Source organism: Opisthocomus hoazin, chromosome 15 (assembly GCF_030867145.1).
Source record: "Opisthocomus hoazin isolate bOpiHoa1 chromosome 15, bOpiHoa1.hap1, whole genome shotgun sequence".
NCBI classification, from domain to species: domain Eukaryota; kingdom Metazoa; phylum Chordata; class Aves; order Opisthocomiformes; family Opisthocomidae; genus Opisthocomus; species Opisthocomus hoazin.
Window position 1 is genome coordinate 21,826,521 of NC_134428.1, and position 15,297 is coordinate 21,841,817.

At 44.3% G+C, this 15,297-nt stretch overlaps 1 protein-coding gene across 2 annotated transcripts in view; it reads left to right on the forward strand.

Annotated features, from left to right (window-relative positions):
* SDK1 (sidekick cell adhesion molecule 1) overlaps positions 1-15,297 on the forward strand; it is a 429,398-nt gene that overhangs the window by 372,419 nt on the left and 41,682 nt on the right. The window contains exons 33-35 of one of the 2 annotated variants that reach the window (XM_075436492.1): positions 2,778-2,913; positions 4,833-4,892; positions 6,886-6,987. In XM_075436492.1, the coding sequence (XP_075292607.1) occupies positions 2,778-2,913; positions 4,833-4,892; positions 6,886-6,987 (298 nt within the window). The remainder of the gene's footprint in view (positions 1-2,777; positions 2,914-4,832; positions 4,893-6,885; positions 6,988-15,297) is intronic. The other variant, XM_075436493.1, reaches the window with a different exon arrangement.

Consider the following 15,297-nt stretch of genomic DNA (forward strand, 5'->3'; position numbering starts at 1 on the left):
AAAGCATAAGAAAACAATGCTTGTTGTCAGCAAATCCATGTTGTACTGCAGTGAGGAATTATGCTTTATCCCTTAGGCAGCTATATGGCAGAGCAGGGAGTAACAGTCTACTCGGCTTCAGTAGTGTTTTCCATTTAAGATTCAGTAGGATATTCCACCTTAACATTTTTAATTTAAAAAAAAAAAGATTAGTAGTTAAAATAGGAAAAGCCATTGAATCTTCCCAAGAGCACCTTCCTTCTAGATAATAATTAACCGAAAGACAAATCCATGTAATGTTGACGGTATTTTTTCGTTGTATGAAGTTTGTTTCCATGCTGGACAGGCTTTGTGGTCTTGCAGCCGCTCTCCTCCTTCGTGGTGATGCACTGCAGACGTGTCTCAGTGGGACAGTGCCTCCCTTTACCCTCCCTGCGCAGAAGGCAGTGCTCCCACTTTGCGTTGTGACTGCTCCCTGCCGGGACAGAGGGACCAAGGACACTGCCGGGCTGCAGACCCCTGCTCTGCCAGGGCACCAGCAGAGCTAAAGCAATTGCATTATAATATAGAAATCAAAAGAGGGAAGTCAGAAGATTGAAAAAGGAAAAAAAAAGATAGTGATAGATGTGGTAGTAGTTGCCAGTAAACCATATCTTGTCGTCTACCTTGTGGGGGAGAAGGCTTCAGCTGGTCCGTGAGCGGTCGTGTCATCAGGCAGCCCTGGAGAAGGCTGTTGCTTTTCTCGGTCTGTTTGCTTGGTCCCTTGAACAAGGGGCTCAGGCTGAGACTAGGAGAGGCTGTTGTGTGAGAAGTTGATTTATTTGCCTTGTAAAATGGAGCCTGAGAGGGAATATGATTGCCCTTTTTAAAATACATCACGGGAGTAAACACCCCATAGGGAGAAGAACAATTTAGCCCAAAAAGCAATGTTAGCACAGGAACAAATGGTTATAAACTAGCTATGAATTATTTAGATTGGAAGTTAAATGAAGGTTTCTGACCGCCCAGGTAGTGAGGTTTGGAACAGCTTTCCAGTAGGAATACCGGGAAGCAGAAAAATCACCTTGTTTTCTGGTGGAGCTTGCTGTTTGTGAAAAGACCTTGAAGCAGTTGTGTTCTGCAGTTGTGAAGGCCTGCTCCTGGTGATTCTCAAGGTCCATCACAGTCTTTTGTTCCTAGATAATTCTGTAATGAAAATGCTGAATAATAGTAGCAGGTGGTCAGAGCTGCTCCAAAGAGTGGAGCACAATAATGAGCATGAAACGTAACGATGAATGAGATTCTCCAACCATGCAGAGGAAGTACAGCAAGGTCTTGGGACTATTTGGATTGCTTTCAGCAGACTCTGGGCAGGAGAGCTGCAAAAGAAGCAAGCTTCTTGCAGGAGCAGTTTCTGCTCGTTTTCCTGGTGCTATGTAGCTTTCTTATACTCTAGTTCATGTAATTTTATTTTTTTGGCTTCCATAAGCTGCAATCTTTCTACTTAATTCCTTCAGCGCTCATCCAAAGCAAAGTCCTTTGCATAGCGACAGGACAGCCCTCCCTCTCCTCTTGCCATCATAATGAAGTAATGGAAAATTCTTGTCATCGCTGGAAGCAGAATGTTAGGTTATTACCAAATATCTTCCTCCTTTCCTGTAAAAATATTCTTACTTTCTTCATTAAAATTACATGTGGTATTACCTTCTATTCTGACAGCGCTTCACACCAGCGGTTAATTTTTCCACAATGGACAGAATGTTTTCCTTAGTAATGTTCTCAAGGCTGCTAGGGATCTTTCTGGATTAAAGGCGAGATCATCATTAAAATCCTTTTCATTTATACTTTCAGCCCCTTCAATTTCAGTACAAGAATGTTAGAAGATAAATGGCTCAAGGCATCTTTTCTTCTGTGGAGTTCTTAGCCTGGGCTAGACTGATGAAAATAATTTTTTTTCCCAAACACGAAGAATCCCTTTGCTTGTCTTTATTTAAGCAAGCCATTCAGAGAAAAATGTCCTTTTCAGTGTGCTGGCTGTATATCTGCGTCAGAAGGAAGATGTGAGGGCCTGCTGGAGAACCCTTGCTGAGGGCACTGCATTTCTGAGCGTCTTCCAGCACGTTGCAGAGCAAACAAACCTCGTATCAAAGTCAGCCCAGTGGCCGTACGAACCATACTGCTCAAAGCTCTGACCAAGAGACCTGGGTTTCCCTGGGGGACTGGACCTATGCCACACACTGGAGTCCGTCATACCGTGACTCCTCTCTAAATGGTGCTCTGAGGCTGTTAGACCTATTTTCATCTTCCTGATTTAAGCCTGAATACACCAATGCTTTGGTATTGTCTCATCAGTCTTTCAATAAAATAATACCAAACAAAGAATGCTCTAGGAACAGTCCCCAAGGAAAATAGCGACTAAAGAAGTTCTGTCTTCAACAAAATAATGTATTTTTCATCTGGGAAGCAATAAAATACTGGTTTGCTATTCCACTGTTGGTGGCCAGCAACATGCATTTTCTGTATCACAAGTTTCTCCAGACCAAGAAGGAAAGGAGCTTAGCTCTTCGTGTTGTGCATCAGGTGCCAGTTTTTTACGTACAGAACCTTTTGTAGTTGCCACAGCTGAGTGAAATCATCAAAGTTGCCTTTGTGTTTTCCAAATTGTACAACCTTTGACTGTGTACATGTTTTAATGGCTGTATCCACCAGCGAGGGGAGTGTCCCTTTGCACAGGACCAGTGTCAGCCCCTGCCCGTTGCGATGGATTTTGTTGCAATGCCCATTTTAACAAGACTGTTCTTAATGTGAATGTTTTTCAGCCACCCAAAGTTGAGAGTCTAAATGGCTTGCTGTTGGGATACCGGATCTACTATCGGGAGCTGGATTACGACACTGGATCTGGAACTGAATCCAAAACCATCCAGAACCCTTCAGCTTTAAGAGCAGAGCTCACACGTAAGCCTGTGGTTTGGACCCTGTAATATCCCAGAATGGTGACCCGTCGTTATACCAGACACTCTATGCCCTCTTGCCCTGTGGAAATAACACACAATTGTGTCTAAGAGTTCGGGGGATAATTTAACTTTTACACAGTCAGGGTGAAGGTGCTTACAAATGCTAATAACTCTGATCAGCATCGCTTGTAATGGTGCACTCTAATCTATGCCAGCATATTTGAATGGATACTCTGTCCCCCATGGATCTCTGATTTCCTGCTTTCTGTTCCCTCCCTTTCGCAATTACCCTGGTATACTTTGTTCTGCCATCAGACAAAAAAGAGAGGGACTTATTTTTCCTCAGCTGGGAACTTTGTTCTTTCTTGCTATTTTTTAATAGTTTTTATAATTGACATCTCATTTTTCTTTTTACAGTATAAGAAAACAGCTGAGGAGAAATTTTAAAGAGAATTTTTACAATTTCAAAGTTCTTGTTCCTATTTTGGAAGAAAACAGCAAAAATGAGCAAGAATTTTAAGGTGCATGCTTGCCATGTTAGTCACTGGGGTGCTTGGCTCACATGAGAAGAAGGTGGAGAGGGAGAAGAAGAACAGAAAAATTAAAAGGATTTTTAGACAAAGGCTAGAAAGGAAATCAGAGGGAAGAATAGGCAGAATAAGATGATGGGAAGCAAAGATGCGAGCACTCAGTAGCATGAGAGGTATGGTCCAGCAATGAGGCGTGCTCACGGAGGGACCGGCTTTTGACCTGTTTGATGTCAGTGGACTATTCAGACTAACAGAATACCCACTCTAAGAGCAGCAGAATAGAGTGGAGTGAGACTATTTTAATATCTTACATAATTTTCTATGTCTTCCTGCACCCATAAAAGTGTTTTCTACACAAGCAAGAAGTATTTTGGTGGGGCTGTGGAGAAAGTGGGTGCTTTAAGTATAATGTAATTATGTAATGTGTAATAAATGTAATAAATATAATGTAATCGCTTATATGGTCAGTGCTGAGTGAGACTTCTCAGACTGCACTGAGTTTTAACCAGGACAGAGTAGAGATATAAAGCTCCTATAGGTGTAGGTATGCATAAGCGTTTTATTTCCCAGAGAAAAGCTGAATGACTAGCTCTATTATCATGAAATAATGACTTTGGATGCTCTCGAGCCTCACAAGCCAGGGAGACTCTAAAACCTACCAGTTTCCTCTCTTCCCTCTTCTCGGCTGGTCCTGCAGCTATGTTCCTAATAGCTGTAGAGTAGAGAAAAACATGCTGAACCTCTCCAGGGAGTCAAGGGAGAGAGAAAGGGGTGGAGACAAGTATATTTTAAGAGAAATTTCCCTCTTTCTTGTCATAATATGACAATTCTCACCTTAGTACACCTCTGCTCCTCACTGACCTGTGGTTTCGCGCTGTGTGTATTATTACAATTTGCTCGCAGCGGGAATATTGAATTCTGTAAGTGAAACTGTGGGAAATCTAACACACATTTAAAGAAACAGACCCTGTCCTGTTGTCAGTGCTCGCTCTTTGTGGCCCATGTTCCAGGTCTTTATCCTGCAGCTCTTCAGGTTTTGAATTTTGCGGGTTGCGAAATAAGGATGTAATACAGTGTTGAGAGTTTCCCCCTAGAAATTGTTTCGTTTTTACCCATTTCTTCTATTTAATCTAAGAGTCAGAACATTTCTGTGTTGTATATTTGTGACATCCTCTGTTTGAGGAGGAAACAAAACAGCCCCGTGTGAGTGAGATGCTTTTGATGTGTTACGAGAGTGTGATGTGGTTTTATTGTGCTTCAAGGTATAGTCCTAAAGCTCAAACTGCATATGTGTGTGCTGCATCATTTGCCTCTGTCTCTGCTGTACATCATTTGCAATAACTATTTCCTCGCACTGTAACAAGCTTTCTGCTTTGCTTACCCTGAATAGCCCAAAGCAGCTTCAAGACAGTGAACAGCAGCTCTACATTAACGACGTATGAATTAACACGTAAGTGCACATTGCCTTTAGATGAGACTCTTTGTAATGGTTCAGAATACACTGTAGGCAAACTCCTATGGTTCTCCTCAGTGGATCTAGCAGAAATCAACACAGATTAATGATTCTGCTTTCTTGAGTTGCTTTTTCTTTAAGTCTTTGCTTTCTCTACATCAAGAGACATTGATGATGCAAGTAGGTAGCTGTTGTAAAAATGTGGCTGCTGGGAAGGTAAAACATTATTGACTATAAAAACCCAGTGTTGCTGATGCTAAATGAATTTTGATACGCTTGCTGCCTATTTTGCAGTCCATCTAAGTTTAGTTGTTATCCCATCATTAGTCCTGGGAGTCAAGCATCGAGATGCTCAGGCATTCCATGGAGTAAGAGGCCAGTTTAGAGAGCGCCCAGTGAATTTATGTGCATCTCCAGAGGTGTTTTCAATTGGAAATGAATAAAATAGCATTCGACAGAGTTAAAAGGCAAGTTGCTTTGTGGTGATGATGGTTCACTAGATAGGTTTTGCCCAAGGCTTTTGAGTCACAGATTGTGATGGGCTAAAAAAAAAAATGAAGCCCTATCCCCACTGCGACTTGCATGCATGAACTCTCATGTGTTCCATTTTCTTCCACATCCAGTTAACACTAAAATCTCCCTTGTGGCTTTTCATGGCAGCAATTAAAGTTTCCCTGTACAAGCTGCCCAGTACTATATCCTATATATCATACTACTTTGTTTGTTCATGAACTTAGCATCATTATTGCTGATTTGCTTGCTACGTGTTTTGCAGTCCATCTGAGTTTAGTGGTATCACAGCAAAAAGTTAGTGATGTATTGGATGTCATTTACAGTATGCCTGAGACTGGGGAATGATGCTGGACTCAGAGTCATGTATAGGGGCACAGCACTGGTAAATATCTCCATGAAACCTGAAGTTAGGGGAACCTGTGTGATTAGGCTTAATGAATGTTGCCAAACCGATAGCATGCTGTCAGCCATGGAGTTAAGGGTACTGTGCGATTCGTAGATAGCAGAGAAAATTATTGGCAAAAGGAGAAATTTGGAACCCTGGCCATGCACGTCTTAATTCAATGCTCGTTTAAATACAGCAGTTTCTATTATTGGTTGCTTTCTTACTCTAATTTCACTGTTAAATATTTTAGATTATAAAGATTTCTGTTAGGATTGATTCTTTCATCCTAAAAATGCAAAATCTGAAATGAAACTGCTCACGTGCTGCCTTCCTTAATGATGCTGACGTGATTTTACTCCACCCTCATTTGCATCTACTAGTTGCCCTCATGCGGTTGGGTGTTTCTAATTTTTTTCACACTGCTCTCGCTCTCCTACCTCATCTGTCAGAGTAGTTTCTGTATGTCAGCAGAGAAATTGGTTGCCTGGTGGCCCAGTGGATTCCAGACTTCAGAGTCTCTTTTCCCTTTGTGATTGATGTTCAGGCTGTGGTGACTTTGAAGGAGAAAGATTCTCATGGGACGGGACTCCAGGTTCCCGCTGGAGACCTTCTCCTGCACCCTGCTTCGGCAGTGATGTTCTTGAGCAGTGCCGTTGCTAAATGAGTCCCTGGATGAAAGTCCCTAGGATTAGGCAAAGGCTGGAAGCCATGTTCTTTCGCACCGGCAGAGATCCAAAAGGAGCCAGACATTGAACATTCAAAGCAAAGTCCTGCCTTTTTTTGCCATTAAGAATGACCTAGAGTTGTTCCTCTAGCAAGTTACCCATCAAGAATGATTCCTCTTACTGGAGCAACACTGTGAGGAAACACTGGAAAATCTTGCCATTTCATTGCAAAGATCTTTCATAATTATGCAAATCCTGCTGTGATGTGTGAATTAAGGAAGGATGGAAGTAGAAATTGCACTAATTGTACTGTGTAATGCTGTATTTCATGAGAGAGAAGTCTGGTGATAAAGAGGTGATGGAGTCTAAAAAATACCTGTAATACAGTATAAATAATTACATATAATATACTATTTTACTTTTTCAGAGTTGAAGAAATACAAGAGATATGAAGTGCTAATGACAGCGTATAATGTAATTGGTGAGAGCCCTACCAGCACACCAGTGGAAGTGTTTGTGGGTGAAGCAGGTAGGTGGAAGGAAAATCAGTTGATTTGTTTTTATTTTTTAACAGTACTGACATATTTTAATATTCACCAGATAATATTTAATATTTGTCCAGGAAAGGAATTACTTGAAAAATTCTGTGGTCCTGGTCACTAAGAGGTTTTTGGAGTGTCCTCTCCTGGGATAGGTTGCACGGACGATTTCTCGCCATTTGAAAGCCACTTGGTCTACACAAGGAAGGGAGAAAGGGCATTTGAAAGAAAGAAGAGAAAATATTTTCTGGAGTTGCAGGAGGATGTCTGTTCATACCAAACTAGCTTGAGGGAAAAATTGACTCAAGTTAAAGAAGTGTGCGAAGTGGAACACAGGAAAGCCACGAGGGAAAAGAAGCAAAACAAGGGAGACTTGGAAGGCTGGTTCTTTTCTTTTGTAGCTCTCTGTGTAGAGACATGGCCTGTGCACCACATCTTGCTGTATTTTTATGCTCTTGAAGTCAAGAAGCCATTGTGTCCAGTTTAACGCTAGCTTTGGAGGCACAGGTGATGATTACTCTCAGGAACATTGCAGACTGTGTACCTGCGTCCCGGCCCTACAGAAGCCGAGGGTCAGTGGCACTATTCATGCCTTTACTTATTATGGGTCTAGAGCATGAAGCCGGCTGTATTTGTGAAATGTAACTTGCTGATCATTTTAAAATCCCTCCGCTGGAAGGCCAGAGGCGGGTATCAGGACGAGACAGTGAATGAGACACTTCTTTGAATGCCTTGTGAAACAAGGTGGTTTTGCAGAGCCCGGATAACCCCCAGCTGAGTCCGTTCTTCCCAGCAGCTCTGGCTGAGAGGCGCAGGACTGGAATAGCTGATGTCTTGCTCCCAGCCACGACGGCAGTGCCATATTTCTGGTGACCCCAGCTGGAGAGGCTGGCGCCGAAATAGTTGTTAGTTATGGTATCAATTTCTGCAGCAGCTTCTTTTGAAGCTTAGAAGAAGAAAAAGCGGCACACACCCTCCTGTTGTTCAGCCTGTCGCCGCGAACAAATCTGATTACGCTTTTGTTCTTCTGTCTCAAGGCTAGGAGGTAGAAACTATCAAACCCAGCACTAATTCATTTTATTATTATTCATTAAATATTCTATTGCTCAAAACTAAGCAAAGCGGCACATTTTTTTAAACTCTGCTGCACATTTTTTCAAACTCTGCTTAACCTTTTCATTTCAAATATGGTGTAACATTCACTATCTTTCTCGGAAAACATCTTAAATTAATCAGAGCAGCATGGTTCTGGAGAGACAGCTGGTAATATTTACATTTTTCTCTAGTTTGCTGCTGCTCCAACTTACTTCTGCAACTGCAGCAAAGAAAGTCCCAAGTGGAGCCAACTGTATCTGGCTTCAAAATATGTTTTTGTTTCAGAGCTAAATATCTCACTGCTGCAAATGGAGCCAGCACATGCATTTATACACATGTACACGGCACAGAAAATCAGCTGGGGAAAACAAGGAAATGCTGTTTTATCGTGTCTTTTAATCCCGTGGTTGAGGTCTTTCCCATTGTGACTCAGACAGGGAACAGGGCAATGGAAGGAGCCAAACTCGGGAGGAAACAGAGATACCAAGGAGACCTTCTTTCACAGGCAGGGCTGGGGTATCCGAAGTTGTAGCATGACTCAGATGGTTTTTTGGAGATACTGGATTTACCTCTGGGTAGGGACAATCCAGGTTTCACGCGGCAGAAATGATGAATGTAGGATCTTCCTGCCGATTTTCACTCTTGTTGTGTGAAGTTATTACGCTTTGTCATATAACTGCCTTTTCCACCTCCAGAACTGGCTGTGATTTATACTGTGAGCAAAGTGATTGGAGCTGGTATTGCAATTTAAGTTTTAAATTGATTTGTGACACCTTTGAGTTAAAGTGTGCTGTGGAAATACAAGTTTTTGTTGTTATTGTTTGCTTGATGTTCTTACCCGTGGTAAAGGCAGTTAAGCAGCAAGCTGGAAAAAAATGGGTCTGCTTAGCTTCAGCAAAGGGGCATCCGTGTTAAAAACAGAGAAATCCTTCCCAGTAAACAACCAGTGCTGACAACACAGGCACAGCGCTGAACACAAAATGACTGAAGGGGACCAGTCCCTGGCCTGAAGGCCCCAGATAACTTACGTCTCAGTGCGGTTAAACGGTGCTTCGTCCTGCCGTGGGGGTTGCAGTAATTCCGGTAGGTGTGAGAACATTCCTCTCTCGGTTATAAAAAGGAATATACAGCACATGCCTTCGGGGAAATGTGCTGGGTTTAAGCCAGCTCAGAATGTGCGGTTCTGGTGGGTGTTTCATACAGCACGGGGCACCTGGAAATAACACTGACGGCTGGTGTGCTGTTCAGCTTCTGTGTCTGGTGCGGCCAGATGAGTGTCCGTAATTCCTTCCTTCCCTCTTGCACTCTTCCCTGTTAGATGTGAAGATTTTCCTATCTTCATATCTGGCTTTTTCCAATAAAAGCAGCAGTAGGCAATGGAGCCCCTTCACAAACTTGAAAAAACCAGCCGTTACAACCAGCCTTCTGGCAGTTTTGCCAATCAAGCGAGTAAAAAGAACCTGAATGGGGAGTTTCTCTCGAGCGCCGTTGGGCTGTACCGCAGCCGACAGCCTCCTCGGGCAGCTCGAGCGCTCGGGTCTTGCCTGCCCCTGCCTGATGGGCAGGGGAGGTTTGGGGAGATAACAACCTGCTGGTAGGCAACGGGCCGGACAGGGGTAACAGATCTCTGTGCCCTGACTTGCCTGGTGAGGAAGGGAGCTGGATGCAAGTGTTTCAGGGTTTTTGGGTTGTTGGTTTTGCTACAGGTGGCATAAAACCTTTTTCTTGTTATAGTAGCCTGGGAGATCAAAGCCCCGGCAAAGGCTCTGTTTTCAGTTCTGCCTGGATGTTTGCAAAACTCGCTGGTGTGGAGAGCGATGCTTCCCCGTGCCGGGAGAGCGGGCTGGGAGTGCTTGCGCTCAGCGCAGCTGGGAAGGGTGCTCTGCCTGCTCAGTCTGAGCAGAGCCCGCGTCCTTCCCCCACCTGCCTCGAGCGTCTGGATCCTTCTCCTCCACAGACCAGAAGATCCTCGTAAGGTCGCCTTTTTAGAGCTGGCTTCAGCTCTGCCCTGCTCGTTAGACAACCATGTGCATCTCCTGTCAAACGACAGAAGAATTGAAAGCCACTTGCAGAAATTAGGAGGGGAGTCGCAGCCCCGGCGGCAAGCCCCCTTCTCGCCTTGTTAATTCATTTAACGGTTGAGCTGTCAGCGATGCCGACTTTGATTGGGAAGGCAGCAAGTGTTCGACGAGAGGCTGGGAACTGATATTCATCCCAGCCCTAAATGCAGCTGCTACCAGAGGTGCTCTTCTGCTCGACTGAAATTAAGACTCTGTTAGAGCAGCCGCTGTATCAAGAGCATTATTCTACCAGGTCGCTGTCACTATCTGATTGTGTGGTGGGCTCTGGAGTTCAGGAGACTCCACTACCTGCATTTTAATTAAACAGAAATCACAGGTTTGGGGCAGGCGTGCCTCACCTAATTTGGGAAGGTGAATAAAATGGAAGGCGGCAATACAAATCCTGTGCTAACGAGCCTGCAGCCTCCAGTGCTTCTCCTGTATACTGCAAAGCTGTTCTGGATGAAAAATAATGGAATTCATAATTTCTTGCAGCAGCTGCTGCTGGGGAGAGCGCGTGTGTGTGGAGAGGAGGTAGCAGAAGGGGTGAAGCACGCCAAGAGACACTAGCCTTTAAACAGGTTGTAAATCCATTTATGTGAAGAGGAGAGTGATGTGTGTCATTGTCACTGATGGTGACATTGGTGACCTTCAGAATTCACAAGAACTGATGAGGCTGGTTTGTTGTTGTTGTTGTTTTTAATAATGATCGCTGAGAGCTGGTTCTGCAGTGAGAAAGGCAAGGAGTAAGAGCTGGGAGAAAGAGATCCCTTTCTTCAAAGTCCTCCATTGAAATGGCACCTTGGTTGTACTGTCATCGTTCAGAAAAGGTTTCCTGGCCATCTCACTTTCTTCCAGGTGAAGCTGTAGCTTGGGAAGGAACAGGAGTGGCCCAGAGGGAGGACTGCTGCTTACCTCTCTGTTCTCACCATCTTCAAAAACCTGTGTCTACCTCTTGGTGAAAAGCTAGGAGACACCAAAGCAAATTTGCCAGTTATCTACAAGTATTTTCATCTGCCCTCCTGCCTGCGGCTCCACAGGTGGTTCCTGGAGTTCACAAACTTGATTTTGTCCACCCGTAGCTGACACATGGAGGGAAGTGCTGCTCTGCCAGTAACGTCAGGGGAAGCACGCGGAGCTGCCTGGCCATTTCCAGCATTTTACAGGCAAGAAATAGAAACCATCTGGAAAGCTCCAAGACCAAAAATAGTGATTTAGGTTTGGGAAAGAGAAAACAAAAGAGAGAGAAGAAGCCGTGCTAAGGAGAAAGAAGTTCCATAAGGAAGCAAAGACTTGACTTCAGGTACCTGGCTCCCCTCTAGAAACTGCTGCTAGCAAAGAGCTTTTGTCCCTGCTTGCCTGGTTATCCGTGCTCGGGCAATGTCCCTTTGCTAGAGAAGGTTGTCAGAACAAGGCTGCTTTGTCCTTGAATGTTTTCACCTCTTTTTGCAGGCCTCACACTTTCTGTGCGTTCATACAAAGTGCCCTATGTGGTGTCACCTCGCCATTGTAGGTCACTTTCTGGAGAAGGGAGTCCCTCAGCACGACCTTGGGCCCCCCTCTCTCTTATGGCACGGAAGCTCTGTTTCCTTCTCTGCCCCCAATGTAGCCGAGAAGACGCTTTGCAGAGAAGTCCCCTGTGCCTCCTTGTTAACAGCCTAGAAGAGGAATGACAACATTTCAACACATTATAGAGCTGGCAGCTTCAGTCAGTCTGCTGTGGCCCCCTCGGCTGTTCTCTCCTATCTGTCGGGGACACGTGGGCCGTGTCTCCCGGTGCCTGGCTGTGCCTATGCAGATAGGGAGCGCGTCGCTGCTGGCACGGCTGGAAGAGCTGGGTGGGCATTTCCATCCCTGACGCCGCTGGAGGAGGGAAGAGAAGGATTATCGTGGCCATTTCACATTGCGGTAGTTTAAAACCTGTCAGCCTAGGGACAGTATCCTCCCTTCATAAATAAAAGGGGATGGAGGGAAGCTGTTGGAAAGTAGTATAAGAAATAAATTATTGGTTTCACTTGCTCAAACTTTAAACAAAGGGGTTGACCTTGCTTTGCACTTTAAAAGCACCAAGCCTTTGAAATGTTAAGATACTTGCCTTTTAATTGTTGACACTTCTGAACATTAGCAAAAGGCTACTTGTGGGGGATGGCAGGGTGCTTGAAACGTGGATTTTCCTTTTCCCCTCCCTTTTAAATTTAAAGAATCTGCAGAGCTGTTCCAACATCATGCTCAGTTGTTAATGAGCTTTACACAGCCGTCCTGGAAATGCCCTACTCCAGGAGCAACACTGGGTGTTCATCCTGTCCCTGCTGTCTTTCTCCCTAAGGAAGGAGTTCTTCTCTGAGCTTGGAGTTAGAGATCCAAGCCATGTTCTGCAACAGTGCTCTGAAAGAGAGAGTAAAGTCAGAGAAGAGCAAGAAAGGGAAACTGTAGGAAGATGGAGAGGAAAAAAAAGTGCTGAGACATTTCCTGTTTGGACTGGGAAGGAAACCTCTTTTCAGTTTCTCTTGCATTACTGGGAACCATTGTGCTGTATCCCAACAGCATCCTGTTTCTGGGAGTAGGATCAGCCACCTGGTACGGTGGCTGTATTTCTTGGGGGATTTTAAACTCCTCCGTACTCACTCTATACACAGTTTCTACTTCAGGCTTGTCTGCAGCAAGTCCAATTTGGATTTGTTGTTCCCATCAATGCAGCTCCACTGGTGGTAATAGCAGTGTAGATAGCACTCGGCAGCATTATCTAATCCTGCAGGGCTGTGACAGGGTAGTAAAAAATAACAAACTAAAGTGTGCCTACATTAAAGCATTAGTCATTCCCTGTGTGTTACTGGTATTGCTGCAATGCTGGGGAATTATGGATATGAATTTTCTGTATAAGCCTTGGCTCACTGTCCTATTCAAACTGGCTATTTTCTTAACAGTAGTTTTACATTCTTAATCTGTTTACAGATGAGCACGAAGATTTCTTAATTAAACTTCCAAATATGGTAGCTTAGCTCAGTAGCTGCTCTCATAATGGTGAGACATAAAGGAAGTAACCATGCCAGTGTAAGCCTGTGGAAGAAGTGTCCTTAATGTCAACATGTCAAAAAGACATCCCTGCAGCTCTCTGGAGACTGAAATCTAATGTCAAGGCAGAGGGAAGCCAAGTCTAAGTGAGAGTTGTACTGCTGTCAAAGCAAGTTATTCTACCATACAGAAAAAGGAATTTTAAGAGAATGCACCGGAAAGCAGTGTCCAGATTGAGACATAGATTTGATGGGCTTAGTTGACATCTTTAATTCTCCATTGACAATCCAGAAGCTCCCTAAAATGATTTGCAATGTTTTCATGCTGCAAGTAAAAGCTGAATGTGCGCCTCATTAACAGCTCATTAAGTTGTTAATATTGGTCATAAGCAGCCTTTGGTAGAGCACAATGCTTTATACAGTGCGGCAGCTCCTGCTTGGCTCTGGTTTAATTGCCTCTTTTTATCACGTCTCAGTGTAGGAAAGATGTTTCTGCCCAAGCAAAAATATCATCGGGTTTTGATCAACTGAGCTTGCTTATCTCTGCCACTGCTATTGCTGGTGTGGGTGGCACTGGGCTGCAGTGGCCATGCGACGTTTTGCTCAGATGATGAACTTCCATCTCTCAAACCCAACAATTTGATGTCGATTTTCAGTACTGACTGTAGCCTGAGACAGACAGACTCTCCGTGCTCAAATTCATCATCGGGACTCCTGCCTTTGTTCCGCAGTTGGTGCAGGCAGCAGTGGGAGTGGTAGGACAAATTAGCTGTTCTGCTGCAGTGTTATATGGCCTGTGAAGAACCCAGCGCGGGGACATCCCTGCACAGTGCACAGAGGGCGGAGGGATGAGAAGCCTGATCGTGTATGCAAAGCCTTACTGAACTAACAGCAGAGCTACTCCATTAAAAGCAGAGGAATTAACCTTCCTTTCAAAAACACGAGCAATCAGTAGTAAAGTAAAACGGGCCATAAATTGCACTGCTGAAGAAGTGGGGAAGCCCCTGGCTGATAACTCATATTCAAGCAGACAGAGGCTGGAGTCGGAGTCGTCTTCACTAAGGGGCTATATTTTTAGCCAAATTTTTGTTTCCTCTAATTGCGCAGTCCTGCCTTGCTTGTTTTCAATTGTCCTGGGATATGTGAGCAAAATGTTGTATTTTCATCTGGGTCTCGACTCCCGTGGCTTTGCCTCCTCTGTGCAGCTTTGCTGTGAAGCCAGCTGTAGACAAACGCAGTTGGTTTTCTTTTCTGACATCTGTTTGCTGTATCCGTTGTCAATCATGGAACTGGAGGCATTTCAGGATGCCTGTTGTACACTGAAAATGAAAAAGTTGCCATTTTTTCTTATAAAAGTATGAATTAGCAATATTCTAAGCCATTTTGGCCACTGCAATCCAGACACTGAGATGATATGGGGGTATAGGACCACAGTGGTGAACTCAAGGATGCTATGACTTGCAAGATAAACAAAGAAAGAGAAAACTCTCACTCAGAGTCAAGAAAATGTAAATTTAATCTCTCTGTCCCCAGGAGCTCAAGATCACAGTCCTCTGTGGGCTCCCTGGGGTTCCCTGACCATTCAAATCTGCAAATCCTAAATTAATTCCTCATGGGGGTCAGCTACCCAAACTCACATTAAAGCCACAGTGAAAGGTTATCACAGTTGCAGATCTCACCTGCTCAGTTTGACTTTTTTCCGATACGGCTTTTAACATTTGGTATATGGCAAACCCAGTGGAGATTCACCCTAATTATTTGATACGCTCTCTTGACTTTAGTGGAGCAGAAGGAGTTGTCGGTGCTTATTAGGCTTTAGTAGGTGCTGCCATTACTCTTAGTGAGCATTAAGTGGGTGCTTTTGTCGGCTGCCTTGAACTTGTGGTATGATTATATTAGAGAGCGGGATTAGCAAATTATAATGAGGGGAACATGACTATGAGTGGAGGAGGGAGTCTTGGGAACCAGAGAGCCTGAGGAAATAGTCTGAAGTAGGTATTTTTGCCTCTGTTGAACGAGTAGACTTTTTTAAGAGAGTTGAGAGCCGTGCTTTCCCACTCAGTGCTGCTCCCACTCCTCCCGGTGCACAGGAGGGAGGATCAGGCCAGAGCATCAAACTCTCAGCTGTTCTCCA